At 30.9% G+C, this 13,090-nt stretch overlaps 1 protein-coding gene and 1 long non-coding RNA gene across 2 annotated transcripts; both read right to left on the bottom strand.

The window, feature by feature from the left end:
- Positions 1-63: 63 nt before the first annotated feature.
- On the bottom strand, positions 64-1,568 carry LOC132272731 (nodulin-26-like). The gene is made up of 5 exons (XM_059773825.1): positions 1,434-1,568; positions 1,052-1,270; positions 756-962; positions 529-590; positions 64-419 (listed from the first exon to the last, which is right to left on the bottom strand). The coding sequence occupies exons 1-5, from the start codon at positions 1,566-1,568 to the stop codon at positions 203-205; spliced, it is 840 nt and encodes a 279-aa protein (XP_059629808.1). The 3' UTR covers positions 64-202.
- A 5,502-nt stretch (positions 1,569-7,070) lies between these two features.
- Positions 7,071-10,226, bottom strand: LOC132274167 (uncharacterized). The gene is made up of 5 exons (XR_009470352.1): positions 9,677-10,226; positions 9,510-9,574; positions 9,056-9,147; positions 8,333-8,445; positions 7,071-7,371 (listed from the first exon to the last, which is right to left on the bottom strand). It is a non-coding gene; the product is annotated as an uncharacterized LOC132274167 (long non-coding RNA).
- Positions 10,227-13,090: the final 2,864 nt, after the last annotated feature.

The following is a 13,090-nucleotide window of genomic DNA, read 5'->3' as shown; positions in this document are numbered from 1 at the left end:
TGAATGAATACATCCAAATTGGTAAGGTAGCTTTATTTTATGTTTTTACAGGTCCCTTGCCAATTCAAACTGCAACAAGAAATTGGAACATCATTTCTTGTATTACTGAATTCTTGAGAGAAATCCAATGAGGCATCATTCTGCATTTCTGCTAACACTTTCCCGGAGTTCAGATTAACTTCCCACTTGGAAGGAATTCTTTCTACTGTATAGAATCAAGGTATAGATCATTGTTTATGCTTTTGGTTGTGTCGTTGGATTCATTTGGCTCAGGCAATCGAAGAAGACTGTATATAAAGGTTGCAGCCATGGCTCCTATTATAGGGGCTGCGACGAAAACCCAGATATTTTTGTAAACACCAGAGACTACAGCAGGGCCTATACTCCTTGCCGGATTCATTGAAGCTCCAGTGACCGGCCTGCAGATTGAAATTTAGTCAAACATATTTATACAAATTTTTTTCCATCTGGGGCTGAACAAAATGGAGCAAACTTATTGTTAGATGATTGTGGTGGAAATTCTCTTACCCTGCAATCATGACATTAAGCAACACTGTACCTCCTATTGCAACTCCAGAAAGTTGTTTGTTCTGTTTAATCAGTTGAAGTTGGAATTCAGTACAGAAAATATATATCAGATCAACATTTCCTCTTCAAATTTTTTTTTTTCATTTTCTAAAATATGATAAATTTGTAGAACTGAAAATTTAGACATCTGTATTGACTGTTAAGAAGCAACTGGTGCATGATCATACCGCTCTGTGATCAGTGGCTACGCCGCATATGGTGAACATCAGAGTGAAAGAGATGATGAATTCCCATGCAAGAGCTTGAAGATCAGTAGTTGAAGCAGAGTACTGGGTTAGTGTTGGGAGAATATTGTCTTGGTCATTGAACAATAGTCTAAGAGTGAGGCATGCAAGTGTTGAACCCAACAACTGGGACACAACATACATTGGCACCTGCAAAACAATTCCAGGCACAGTAAGAAACAATACACACATTTATATGCATGCATATATATATATATATATATATATATATATCTTACGTGTGGTAATGGAAGTCTGGAGGCAGAAGCAAAGGCAATGGTGACTGCAGGATTAAAATGGGCACCTGAGATGTGTCCAAGTGCATATATCATTGCCATCAAAACTGAACCCCAAACCACTGCTATGCCCACTATTGTCAGTGTCCTCTCTCTATCAACCAGAGCAGCCCCACAGCCTGCAAATATAAGAATGTACGTCCCCACGAGCTCTGCAACAATCTGCTTACACAAGAAGTATACCAATGGGCATTAGTCCAGATGATATGATCTCTCGTCTCCAAAGGAGAGGTTTGAGTATCGGAGCCCCGAGAAGAGCAATATTGTGAGTATGTGCATGTTTGCTTGAACTTTTGAAAAACCGTGATAACCCACTGAGACTTACCTTCTGGAAGTTAGATGGAGAACCAGTCGTGTTGGAGGGATGTTTAGGCTTAAATTTTTCCATCATGATGGAGATTTCATTAGACAAATTACGTTTCGGAGAAATGCTAAAACCAGCTGAAGGTGTTTCTGCCATAACAAACACTTGAAAGCAAAGAAGAATTGAAGTGGTCACCTCTTTGTTATATCTGTATTTATACCTGATGATGTGTTCTTAAACAAGTTCTAAAAATTCCACATAGATTTTTTTATCTTTTTCAATTCTGGTTTTGAGTTGTAAGCTTGTTATTGGTGTGAAACAATTAATTTATTGGGAAATTGACAAACATAAAGTTACAAGTTCATAAACTTGGAAGATCCCTTAGCCGTTATACAATCATAAAATGGCATCATTTGTCACTAGTCACATAAATTATTCCCATTTTTAGATTCAATTGTCAACTTCAGTCCGGCCATTTGGGTGTAAACTATTAGAAAAATGATGATGAGAATAAAAGAAAATGGAGGGTGAAAACAAGTAGAAAATGTCTATTCTCTTTAGATATATGATGGCATCTTTGCTGTGTTTTATTCCATGATAAGGAACCAAAAACCTTCTAAAATTGTTAAATGGACTTGGTCTGATTTAAGACCTCTTCTTGGTTGGTTTTAAAACTAGAGAATGTCTTTTTCTGGTTCACAAAGAGTTATGGGCATGGAGTTGGCAAGTGACTAGTCCTGCTGTGAATAGACAAGTATATGAAACCCAAAGCAATCGGCAATGAAATGACTTTTGTCATTGTTTGCATTGAAGTCGCTATGTCTTTGTTGATTTATAATTTGAAATTGGATACATTAATTTCTTGGGTTAAATACAATGACCTCCCCTAGGTTTGCTGTAATTACACACCAATGGACCTTCTGAAAATTTTTATATGGTGTGTTCCCGTGATGTTTGTTCACTTGTTACATTTACCTTTTCCGATCAAAAATCCTTAGAAATTATTACGTATACATGGTATTTCAAAATAATGGAATTGATCAAAATGCTGACGTGATCATAAAAAAATATTATTCATTTTTCTAAACTATTCTTATTATTTGCATGTGCCACTTATGTGCACGTGAGTATCATTCTAGTGCACATTGATACTGCTTCTATGCAAGCATATACTATAGAGTACCAATCTTGATATGCACAAAAAACGGTATATGCGTGTACAAGAATGGTACCTCAATGCAAAAAAGTGGCACTTGAAAATAGTAAGTATTGAAAATTTTAAGAGTTGAATTTTAAGTACTAAAATTTTTAAGTGGTAATTAAAAAATAAATATTTTTTGATTTTTTTTTTAAACGTTCAGCATTTAGTGATAAGTGACGTTTCTATCACTTAAAATTTTATCTCACTTTAAGTAACGCTTACCGTTTTCAGCGATATTCAAAGTGTTTTATCAAATACACTTAATTAAATAAGCATTGAATACATTCGGAATTAAGCGCTGAAATGAGTAATCAAACAACACCTAAGTTAGCCACCACTCTACATAAATAAGTATAAAGGTCGCTTCAGACACTATACACTTTGTTAGGGGCAGTTTTGGAAAAAAAAATCTTTCTTTTCTAATTTGTATATAGATATAGAATTTAAGGAGTTGAGAGGGGGAGATCTTTGATTGCAGCTCCCACCTTTGTAGCCAATTACTACCTCTAGCAGTCTAACCTAAAAGCAGAAGGAAATTGAAACTACAATTTTTTTTATAAAAAAAATGGATTTAATTGCATGTTAAAAAAGAAGTTAAAGGTGAAGAAGATGATTTATTAACAATTGGAGTCATTTAAAAAAGTCACTATACTAACATGACCTAGACACTCGTGGCGTGGAAGGCTACGTGTCAAAACATGTTCCACACATTTTACATGGTCCGATTATATACTGAATTAAGTGATTTTTGAGTGTATTGAGTCCCCATTTGCTACGTAGTCCATTTGGTAGAGGCATTCCCTGTGTACAAACTCAAATTCGACTCACCCCACCATTCCATCATTCCTCCTCTCCCTCCTTGTCGGGTGGAAAAAATTAAAAATTCCTCTTTCAACATGTGGAGTCTTCTCATAATTTTCCCACTACTTTAAATAAATAGTACTAGCTTTGCAATTCTTTTAAAAGAGGAGGCAAAGAGAGAAAATGATGTAGACTTAGTAATTATTTATTTAGTCTTTATTATTATTATTATTATTATAGCAAATGAATTTCTTTTCTTTTCATTATAAAACTATGTTTCACAAAGCAAGTCATTGTTATTTTCAAGCAAATAGTGCCTTAATTTTGTGATTGCAATTTATCAAAAAAAAGTTATATTTCACACTTTTTGTAAGTTCATAATAATTGAATAACACTTCGAATATGATAGTGAAATAACGGATTCAAAAATACCTTAATTTAAATGACAATGTATGATTGTGAACAATTACACATATTCAAGACTCACTTTCTCGTCACGAAAAGAAAAGAAAAAAATATATGAATTTGAGAATGAAAAAGAGTATTAATTATTAATTTTTTTCTTCTGAAAGATAGTATCATATTGCATAATATTAGGAGTACAACTGAGGCATACTGGAGGCTCAATCCGCGGCATGAAATCTTCAATCATAATCCAATCCAACCTAAATATCAACCTGAGTGTATGAAAATTTCAATCATAATCTGATCCAACCTAAATATCAACCTGAGTGTATGAAAATTTCAATCATAATTTAATCCAACCTAACCATCAATTCGATGTATGAAATTTTCAATCATAATCCAATCCAACCTAACTATTAACCCGAGTGCAAATCAATCTTAATTTTTTAAGCTCGGATTGAATTGAATTTGCAAATTGAGCTTAAATTTTGAGTTGAATTTGGGCTTCTAAAATGAGTTTATATTTCGGGTTTGAATTTGAATTGTTGAAATAAAATATGCAATAATCTTAACTTTTTCACAATTAAAATACTAACCTTCGTTTGGTTAGGTGGAATCAACTAGAAAATAAAGGAAAAAAAGATTTTTTTAAAATTTTTTTGGAGTTTGGATAGATAGAAAAAGAAACGTAATGGAACATTTTGTTACTTGCCTATTTTCTCTCAAAACTTTTCCTGCACAAAACACAAGGAAATAATATTTTTGCGTGAAAGAATTGCCTTTTTATTTGATATTCTTATTTTACACATTAACTTAATCGTGCAAAATAATTTATTTCTTTATTTTTTTTACTAGATTTCTAAAAGGCATGGTTCTCTCCAAAACAACTTTTTATTTATTTATTTTTTTTTTGCACTTTCTTTGTTTTTCCACTAGTTCATACAATCAAATCTCTCTAAAAAATTAGTATTGCCGTAAGTTTTTCGTTTTTATTTATTTATTTTTTATGTTTCATTTCTCTTAAACTAATAATTAGTTCTACTTCTACCTAATAAAATATTATGAAGTCATATTTTAAATATAAATAATTATATTATTTAATTCAATAATCCATTATTAATTTTATTATTTATTTGCTAAAAATAGACATCATCAAATACAAATTCATTTATTTTTTTAGTATTTAACATTATAAGGGTAATTTTGGTGTGTTCAATCGCTTTCTTTTCACTTTCATACCATCCAAAATAACAAATTAATATTTCCTATAATTTTCTTAAATAAATTTTCATACTAACCGAAAAAAAAATCTTTTCATTTATTTCACTTTTCTTTCATTTTCGATTTATTTTCTTTTCTTACTTATTTCCATCTAATCAAATGTAGCCTAAAAGATATTGGCATGACATAACAAATGGATCAAAAGCAAATAAGTTTAATATGTCATATGTTATAACCAAATCTGCTAAATAACCTGCAACCAACCCAAATATATATACATAAAACATCACATATACATATATCAGGTGTCAGTGTTCTACTGTTCGGGTTCGTCAAACTTTGTAATTCTGGGCAGGCTCGAGTTGAGTTTCAGGTTGTCAGTTTAGCCATCCTGGAGATGTAGTACAGTTCTTATTTTTCAACCCAAGTCGAGATATTATTGCAATTTAAATGGCCTAGTCCGAAAATTTTTAGATTGTCCCCGAGTTGCAACCCAACGTAATATAATATTTTCTTCAATTTACTTTCTTTTCATTTCCCTCCAACCAAACAGGGCATTGATGCTTTTGCTTCGTTTGGTTGGAGGGATGGAAAAACGGATGGAAGAGATAGTTGGAGGGATTAATGAGTAATCCCTAGGAAATGGTGTAATCCCCTTATATTTTATAGAATTTATTTTATTATATTTAATTAGTTTATTTATTTTATTTGGCTTTAATTGTATTTAATTGATATTCTTGATTTACTGGTTTGTTTAATTTAATTATGTGTAAATTATTTGTTTATTTGTTTCGTTACGTGACTTATGTGCTTAAGGTGTATATAATTGCTATTATATTGTATTAATCATAATTATTTACTTTATTTATTATTTTATTTATTTTAATTTTTCAATGGGTTGGGTACCGTTGGACCATAGGACTTGAGTTTAGCCTTTTTAGAGGGCCTTTTTGGGTTGTATTGAATTGAAGTCCATGTAATATATTATTTTAAAGCCATGTAGTACATTATATGTATTTTATTTAATTTTATGATTATAATTATATATTTATTTAGGATCATTATTATTAGGGTTAGTATCATACGTATAATTAAGAGAGAGAAAGAGGGAGAATTTTTTTTAGAGGCAAAGATAGAGAAGACAAAGTATCTACTCGACTACTGGAGATTGAGAAGAAGATTTAGAGGGCTTGCGACATCGTTTTCGTAACGAAAACTCAAGGCAAGTCACTACTCCACTCTTTCCCTTTGAATTTATAAACTTTTTACCTTTGCGGAACTTTGAGATTAATAATTGAAGATTATTACATGACTAGACATAGATATAAAAACATGGAATTTGATTATTGACGTGCATCCTACGACAAATTAGGGTTCTTGCCACAAGACACTTGGTGGCAAAAACCTTCAAATTTCGTGGCAAAAGCCTTTTAGCCACAAGAAATAGCTCGTGGCTCAGTCGTGGGCGTAGCCCCGTGACAGATTGTAAATAACCACGACTAAAAATTTTCGTGGCAAAATGTAGAATTTGAACTCGTGGTAAAATACCTCCTATCGCCACAAGTTATTTCGTAACTAAATAACAATACTTTCGTGGCAATTAGCAATCTCGATATAGGAATTAATCGTGGCTAATTTAATACTTTTGCAACAAAAATATATATCGTGGCTAAGTTAACTATTTTTCCACGAAATTCATTCGTGGCTATATATCTAATTGCTCACGAATATACGTCGTGGCAAATATCCAAAATAGGCCACGGAGTTCATTCGTGGCTATAAATCTAATTGCCCACGAATATACGTCGTGACAAATATCCAAAAAGGCTACGCAGTTTATGCGTGATTGTTCTATTTTTAATAAAATAAAATTTTATTTAATAGCCAAAAATATATATTGTGGTAAACACGAAAAATATGCCACATATTTATTGTGACACGATAAGAATTTGTAGCAAACCTATAAATTATTAGCATTATAAACATAAGAAATAATATAAAAAATAAAAAAAATTATCACATCAACATAATTATGCAAACAAATAAATACTTGATATTGCATAAGTTACACCAACAAAAAAATATATTATTTACAACATACATAATAAAGCCCATCGCGTAAAAAAAATGAGTCTTCGTAGCTAAAACAATTTCAACTCCAATAATTTGGACCAAAATAGGTTAGTATCTTAAATAAAACGTTTCAAGATCTTAGACAAAAATGAGCTATAAATTCCTAAACAAAGGGTTTAAAGACCTGGATATACACTACTTTAAACCATCTTAAACAAAAAGAGCTTGAAGTCTCGTAGCATGAGCCCATCCAAAAATCTGCAAAACAAACAGGGAATAAATACAATTAATACATATGTCAAAAAAATGAATCCAAGAAAAAATATAAATAGAGAATAAGAATACCAATTCATCTTCTAAATGATAAGGAAAAGTACAAAATAGAAAAGACAAAATACTACTATTAAGATTTATCACTAACAAGCTAAGCTTTGAAAAATCAACATCCGTTAAGAATATCTACTTTGTGAAACAAAATTGATTATCATACTTTTTTATAAGCTCGTCACTACTTACTAACTTGAAATTTCTATTATGTAGAGAATTAGATCATGAATTTTAATAACTCAAATCACATAACCAGACTTTCACTATAAACTATTGGGCAATATATTACACCAAGCTATAAGTTACTAACTTTATTTTTAATCCATCGACTAGTTAGATTTACATAATTTTTAATGTTAACTTTTTTTAATTTACTTTGGCTAAATAATTAATTTTTTAGACAATCGAAATTAGCCAAACAAGAAGAGTTTAACCATTCCGTAAAATCATACACAAGATCAATTCTGACATGGATACCTATAATTGCGATTTAGAAGGGGTAAAAAGAAATCACTAAAATTTCATGTAAAAAAAAAAAAAACTTGCTTAAAAAGGATAAAACCTTAGCACACCAAGAAAATATTGAATTTGACTGTTAGTCACTATTTTCATTTGATAATGATAAGAAAAACCTGCTAAAAAAAAGATAAAAACCTTAAACAATTCATAAGTCAACTCAAAAAAAGATAATGTCCCTTCTGTGGTTTTACAAACCAATTTTAACAAAGAATGTCTTTCTACCAAACGTCACGAAGTTAGATGCAGACAACCATCAAGTTTTTGACATAATTTTACTAAGTACGTAGAATCATTATGATCATAATGTTCACTGAGAAACCAAAGTATGTATCATTTGATATAATTATTAGAATAAAAAGGAACAAAAAATTACCAAATTACTTTCTGAGGAACTAGGGCTGCTAATAACCTTTGAAAAATAACTAAGAAAGTAGCGTGATTGACAGTAACCCATTTTGATCTAGTTGTGTTATCCTCCCACTTTACCTGCAATGGAAAGGCGAATTTTTTTATATAAAATCACTAACACTAGAGACTTCTCAACCAAAATAGCACTCTAATAACTTGTAAACAAATCCAAACCAGCTTGAAATTGGACGAATTTTAGTTTGGCTGGCAAGATCGTTAAGAATTGCCACCCTTAGCTGCAAGTTCTAACTAATATATCAAAGAGAACATAAAGGGATGAGAGGCATATTTTCACAAGAACAATTGCTTACGTGAAATCTTACCAGGCATCAATTTGTTAGGTAAAAGTAAAAAGAAAAATAGATGGACCTTATCCAAATAGACATGGCATAGCCATCATATCCTCACATTTATGGTATTTCCATGGTACTTGATTCCTAAATGGTTAGACTTTTAGATGCCTACAACTTTAACTCAATTTGAATACAAATTACAAGTGTACTTGATTTCAAGTGCTGCAATGGAGTTGGTTAAGATTATAAATAATAGAACACAATAAAAAATAAAAATAAAAAGAACCATAGGGAAAAAGACTCCACAAAGATCTTTGGAATGACATTTAAACTTGAGATATCTACCCACAAGATAACTAATAATGATTTTTTTTCCCCAACCGAAAGAGATGTACCTTTGTTTCTGAATTCTTCTCGTCAAGTTCCCTCATGCCCTTTGTGATCTTAATGTATGGCAGATGTTTTTGAGTCAATCAACTAGAAATTGCTACAAAAAAAAAAAAAAAAACGAAACTGATAGAATGAAATGTGATTCTAAGCCACAAGCTTGGATTTTTCCAATTGAAACACTTCCATTGCACAATTAAGACTATAAACAATAATAAAAAATTAACGAAATTTAAAAAAATACATAAATTTCCATTGAGACAATTTCTCAAACACTATGTATGCACACAAGAAACTTTCACCTAAAGAATTCCAGCCTTCAATCTATCTTCAATTATGGAAATCAAATTAAAAGAATACAAATACATGATATTCAATGAAAATAAAAATAAAAAATACAGATTATTAGACGATATTTGAAGAAAATATGAAGGAAAAAAAAAATCAACAAATATAAGATACTTGTCCTGCTAGAATGCTCGTGAAGTAAAAGTTGAATAGTTTGCTTCATCCACCAATAATAAACCCTAGATTACATTCAAAACAAGAGAAAAAATACATCAAATGTTTTTAAGAAAATTGAACAAATATTAAAAAAATAGAAATAAAATTGATTGAAATTTAAAAACCTGATATGCTTAGGCTTGAATGGATTTCAATGAAACTCTATTGCTCGCTTATAGATTTTAGAGAGTAGAATCCTTCTTCATATTAGTTGCTGGTGCATATCCTCCTCCTCTTAACCCCAACCAATGCCACATTTCTCTCCAAAATTTCCCTTAAATTAATAAACCCTAAACAACTTGTTGAACGTCAAAATCCGCATCAAATCCCCAATACAGAGTGAAAGTTTCAACCAGTGATAGAGAGATCGAGTGGAAGATTGAATAAAATCCCCAATACGGAGTAAGAGCTCCTAGAAGTGATAGAGAGATCGAGTGGAAGATTGAATCAAATCCCTAATACAGAGTGAGAGCACTTTCTAGTGACAGAGAGATCGACTCGAAGATTGAATCAAATCCCCAATACAGAGTGAGAGCTCCTACTAGTGATAGAGAGATCGAGTGGAAGATTGAAGAACAGATCGATTAGATGTGGTATCCTATGGAAGAGAGTTTGCTGACAGTAGTGGAGAAGGGAGAATGAGAAACCGTATGTTTCGTTTAGCATCCCAATAGGTTTTCCTTTTCAATTGGCGAAATTCCAGGCGCGAAACTTTGGCGCTTTTAAAATTGAAAAAATAAAATTAATTCCGAATATAAAATTTTAATTATAAATATTTTTAGCACAACATAGTTTAATTGTTTAAATAGCTTAAAAATCATCTAAATATTTTATAAAATGCTCTTCAAAAATTTGAACTAAAAATATTTACAATTAAAATTTTAAATTAATTTTATTTTTTCATTTTAAAAAGGCCAAAGTTTCATATTACCATAAAAATCAATCTAATTTTCATGTATTTAAGTAAATAATTTTAATAAAAAAAATTAATAACTCTAATTATACATAATTTTATTTTTGATATTTGGTTTCTAATAATTTTAAAAAAATAGTCATAATTGTAAATCATAATAGATCAACAACATAAAATAGTAAAAGATAAAAATAAAACTTATTAAGTAACTAAGTGCATAAAATAATTTTAACTACTTTATTGACTTTAGGTATGAAGCTTTAATACATTTTTTTTATTTATTTGCTTGGGCAAGGTAGCTCTGGCGGACTTTTTATCATAATATAAGTTTAATACATTTTTTTATTTATTTGCTTGGACAAGGTAGCTCTAGCGAACTTTTTATCACAATATAAGTTTAACAATGGAGTGATATTAGTGGTGATAATTTAAACCCACTATTTGTGAATGTTGAATCTTGAATAGCTGAAAAAATGGAGTAGGAGATAAATATTAGAAACGTAAATCGTATTAGAGAAGAAAATTGGTAAGAAACGAAGAAAATTAATAGGAAACTTTTAGAGAATGAAATTCGAAGTTTCGGTTGAAAGAATTCTCTTAATTTATTATAATTAGGTATCTTTGTATAGTAATAAAGACTAGAGACAATCCGATATAGTAATATACGGCGTATGCTGATATGGGTTTTGATTCTCATAGTTACAGAGACTAGAGAGAGATATAGAGAAAGACATGCATATTTGGTTTGTAACATTGAAAACAGTTCTCAAGAATTTAGAAAATAGAAAACTATTTTCAAAGAACTATAAAAGACAGTTATCTGAAAACATGCCTTTTATAACTAAGTTTTCAGAAAACAGTTCTCATAATACTTAATCAAAGCAGAATTTTTTGTTCAGTTTTCTGTTTTCAATTTTCTGAAAACAGAAAACTTTGACATTGAACTAACTCATTCTTTTAGCAATGACTTCATGTGTCCATTGCTAGTGGACAAAGGAACATACATGTGAATGATGATATGATATGTATGGTCCTATAGAGATGAGCTTAAAATGAATTTATAAATACTTTGACATTGAATCCTAAACACACACCATACTATTTACCCCTTTCTTCAAACTTTGTCCATATATAATTGTTTAGGCTTTGAAGTATTATTGTTTTCTTCCAATTTCTTTGAGTTGCTTGTTTACTCATTAATTGTAGTTCAAGCTATCTTTGGATGGACTTGCATTTGGTTCCTTGCAACTTCATGTCTCATTATATTCATTCTTTTTCATTGATGTGATTTTTATTGTTTCATTGAGGTTATTTTTTGAAGATGAATCATTGATTAGCGCTGAAAAGTGCGTATTTAAACCCCTTAAGCTCAAGTATTCTAGCACATTTATCTATCTTACTTTACCGTTTTAGATTAATTTCGTATTATTTTCATTTTCAGGCACTTGTCTCGAAAATAAGCTAACTCAGCCAAATAAGAGCTTAATTAAAGCAATTCTGGGATTAAATAAAGAAAAGAGCAAAGTGGATAAATAAGGAAGCAAATGAAGCCAAAGGTGACAAGCAGCAAAGTTTGATCGATCCAAGTTCAAGGTTCGATCGATCGAACAATGATCGATCTCAGCACTTTAAGATAGATCCAAGCCTTTATCTAAAAGCATAAAGTCTAAAAGTTCGATCGATCCAACACCACCCTTCGATCGATCGAATACTTTTGTCTTTATTCAAATGATTGATCCTATCCATAGCTGTATCACCCACTAACCACTTTTGTCCTTTTCCGAAAAATATCTCCCCAAAATATCTCAGTTTTTTCTTTTTCCAAAAAACTCAACCAGTTGGATCAATCCAGCCTAAGTTCAATGGATCTCAGCCAGTTCAATCGATCTAAGTCCAAGGTTTGATCAATTGAACTTCCTCCAGTACGAAAAAGTTAAATTTCCATTTCATTGAAAGTTGTACTTTATCCAATCATTAGGGAATATTGTGTACACGACCCCAGCTCATTTTGTGTGTCATTTTGACCTACCTATGTAAGGATAAGGATTGCTTTTTATAAAGGGAGACATATATCATTTTCATATCATCTCTTGGAGAGCAAGCTTAGAGGGGAGGCTAAAGACACCATTGGAGTTCTTCATCAACAAGGAGCAGATTTCAACCATGGAGTTAGCCCTTGAGGGTTGGAGCATCATCACCATGAGTGGCTAGACATCCTGTAATACCCCTAATTTAACAAGGATATTTCTGGAATTTATTTAATTATTTAAATTGTGTTTTAATTTATTTAGTTGTGAATTTGTTGATTACGCGTGACTTTATTTGTTTTTATTTATTTCGTTGTGGTTTGTGAATTAATTAATTAGTTTTTATTTATTTAGTGGTGGTTTGTGAATTAATTAATTAGTTATTAAATTGTATTTTTTTTTTTTTCTATTTTTCGTTAATTGAACTTAGGGTTTTGTTTTATTTTTCTTTAGCCGACTTAGTTGCCTGTTTAGTATTAGGACTAGAATTAGGGTAACCTTAATCCTATAAATATATACATTAAGGTTTACCTAGGGTTTTAGAACTAAAACACGTCGGTGCAGGCAGAGAGAGAGAATAGAGGAAGGCTTACAGTAGT

This window comes from Cornus florida, unplaced genomic scaffold (genome assembly GCF_030987335.1).
Source record: "Cornus florida cultivar Cherokee Brave unplaced genomic scaffold, ASM3098733v1 CherokeeBrave_3.0.0_Hap2_Chr09, whole genome shotgun sequence".
Taxonomy (NCBI): domain Eukaryota; kingdom Viridiplantae; phylum Streptophyta; class Magnoliopsida; order Cornales; family Cornaceae; genus Cornus; species Cornus florida.
This window is presented reverse-complemented; position numbering and strand designations above follow the sequence as displayed.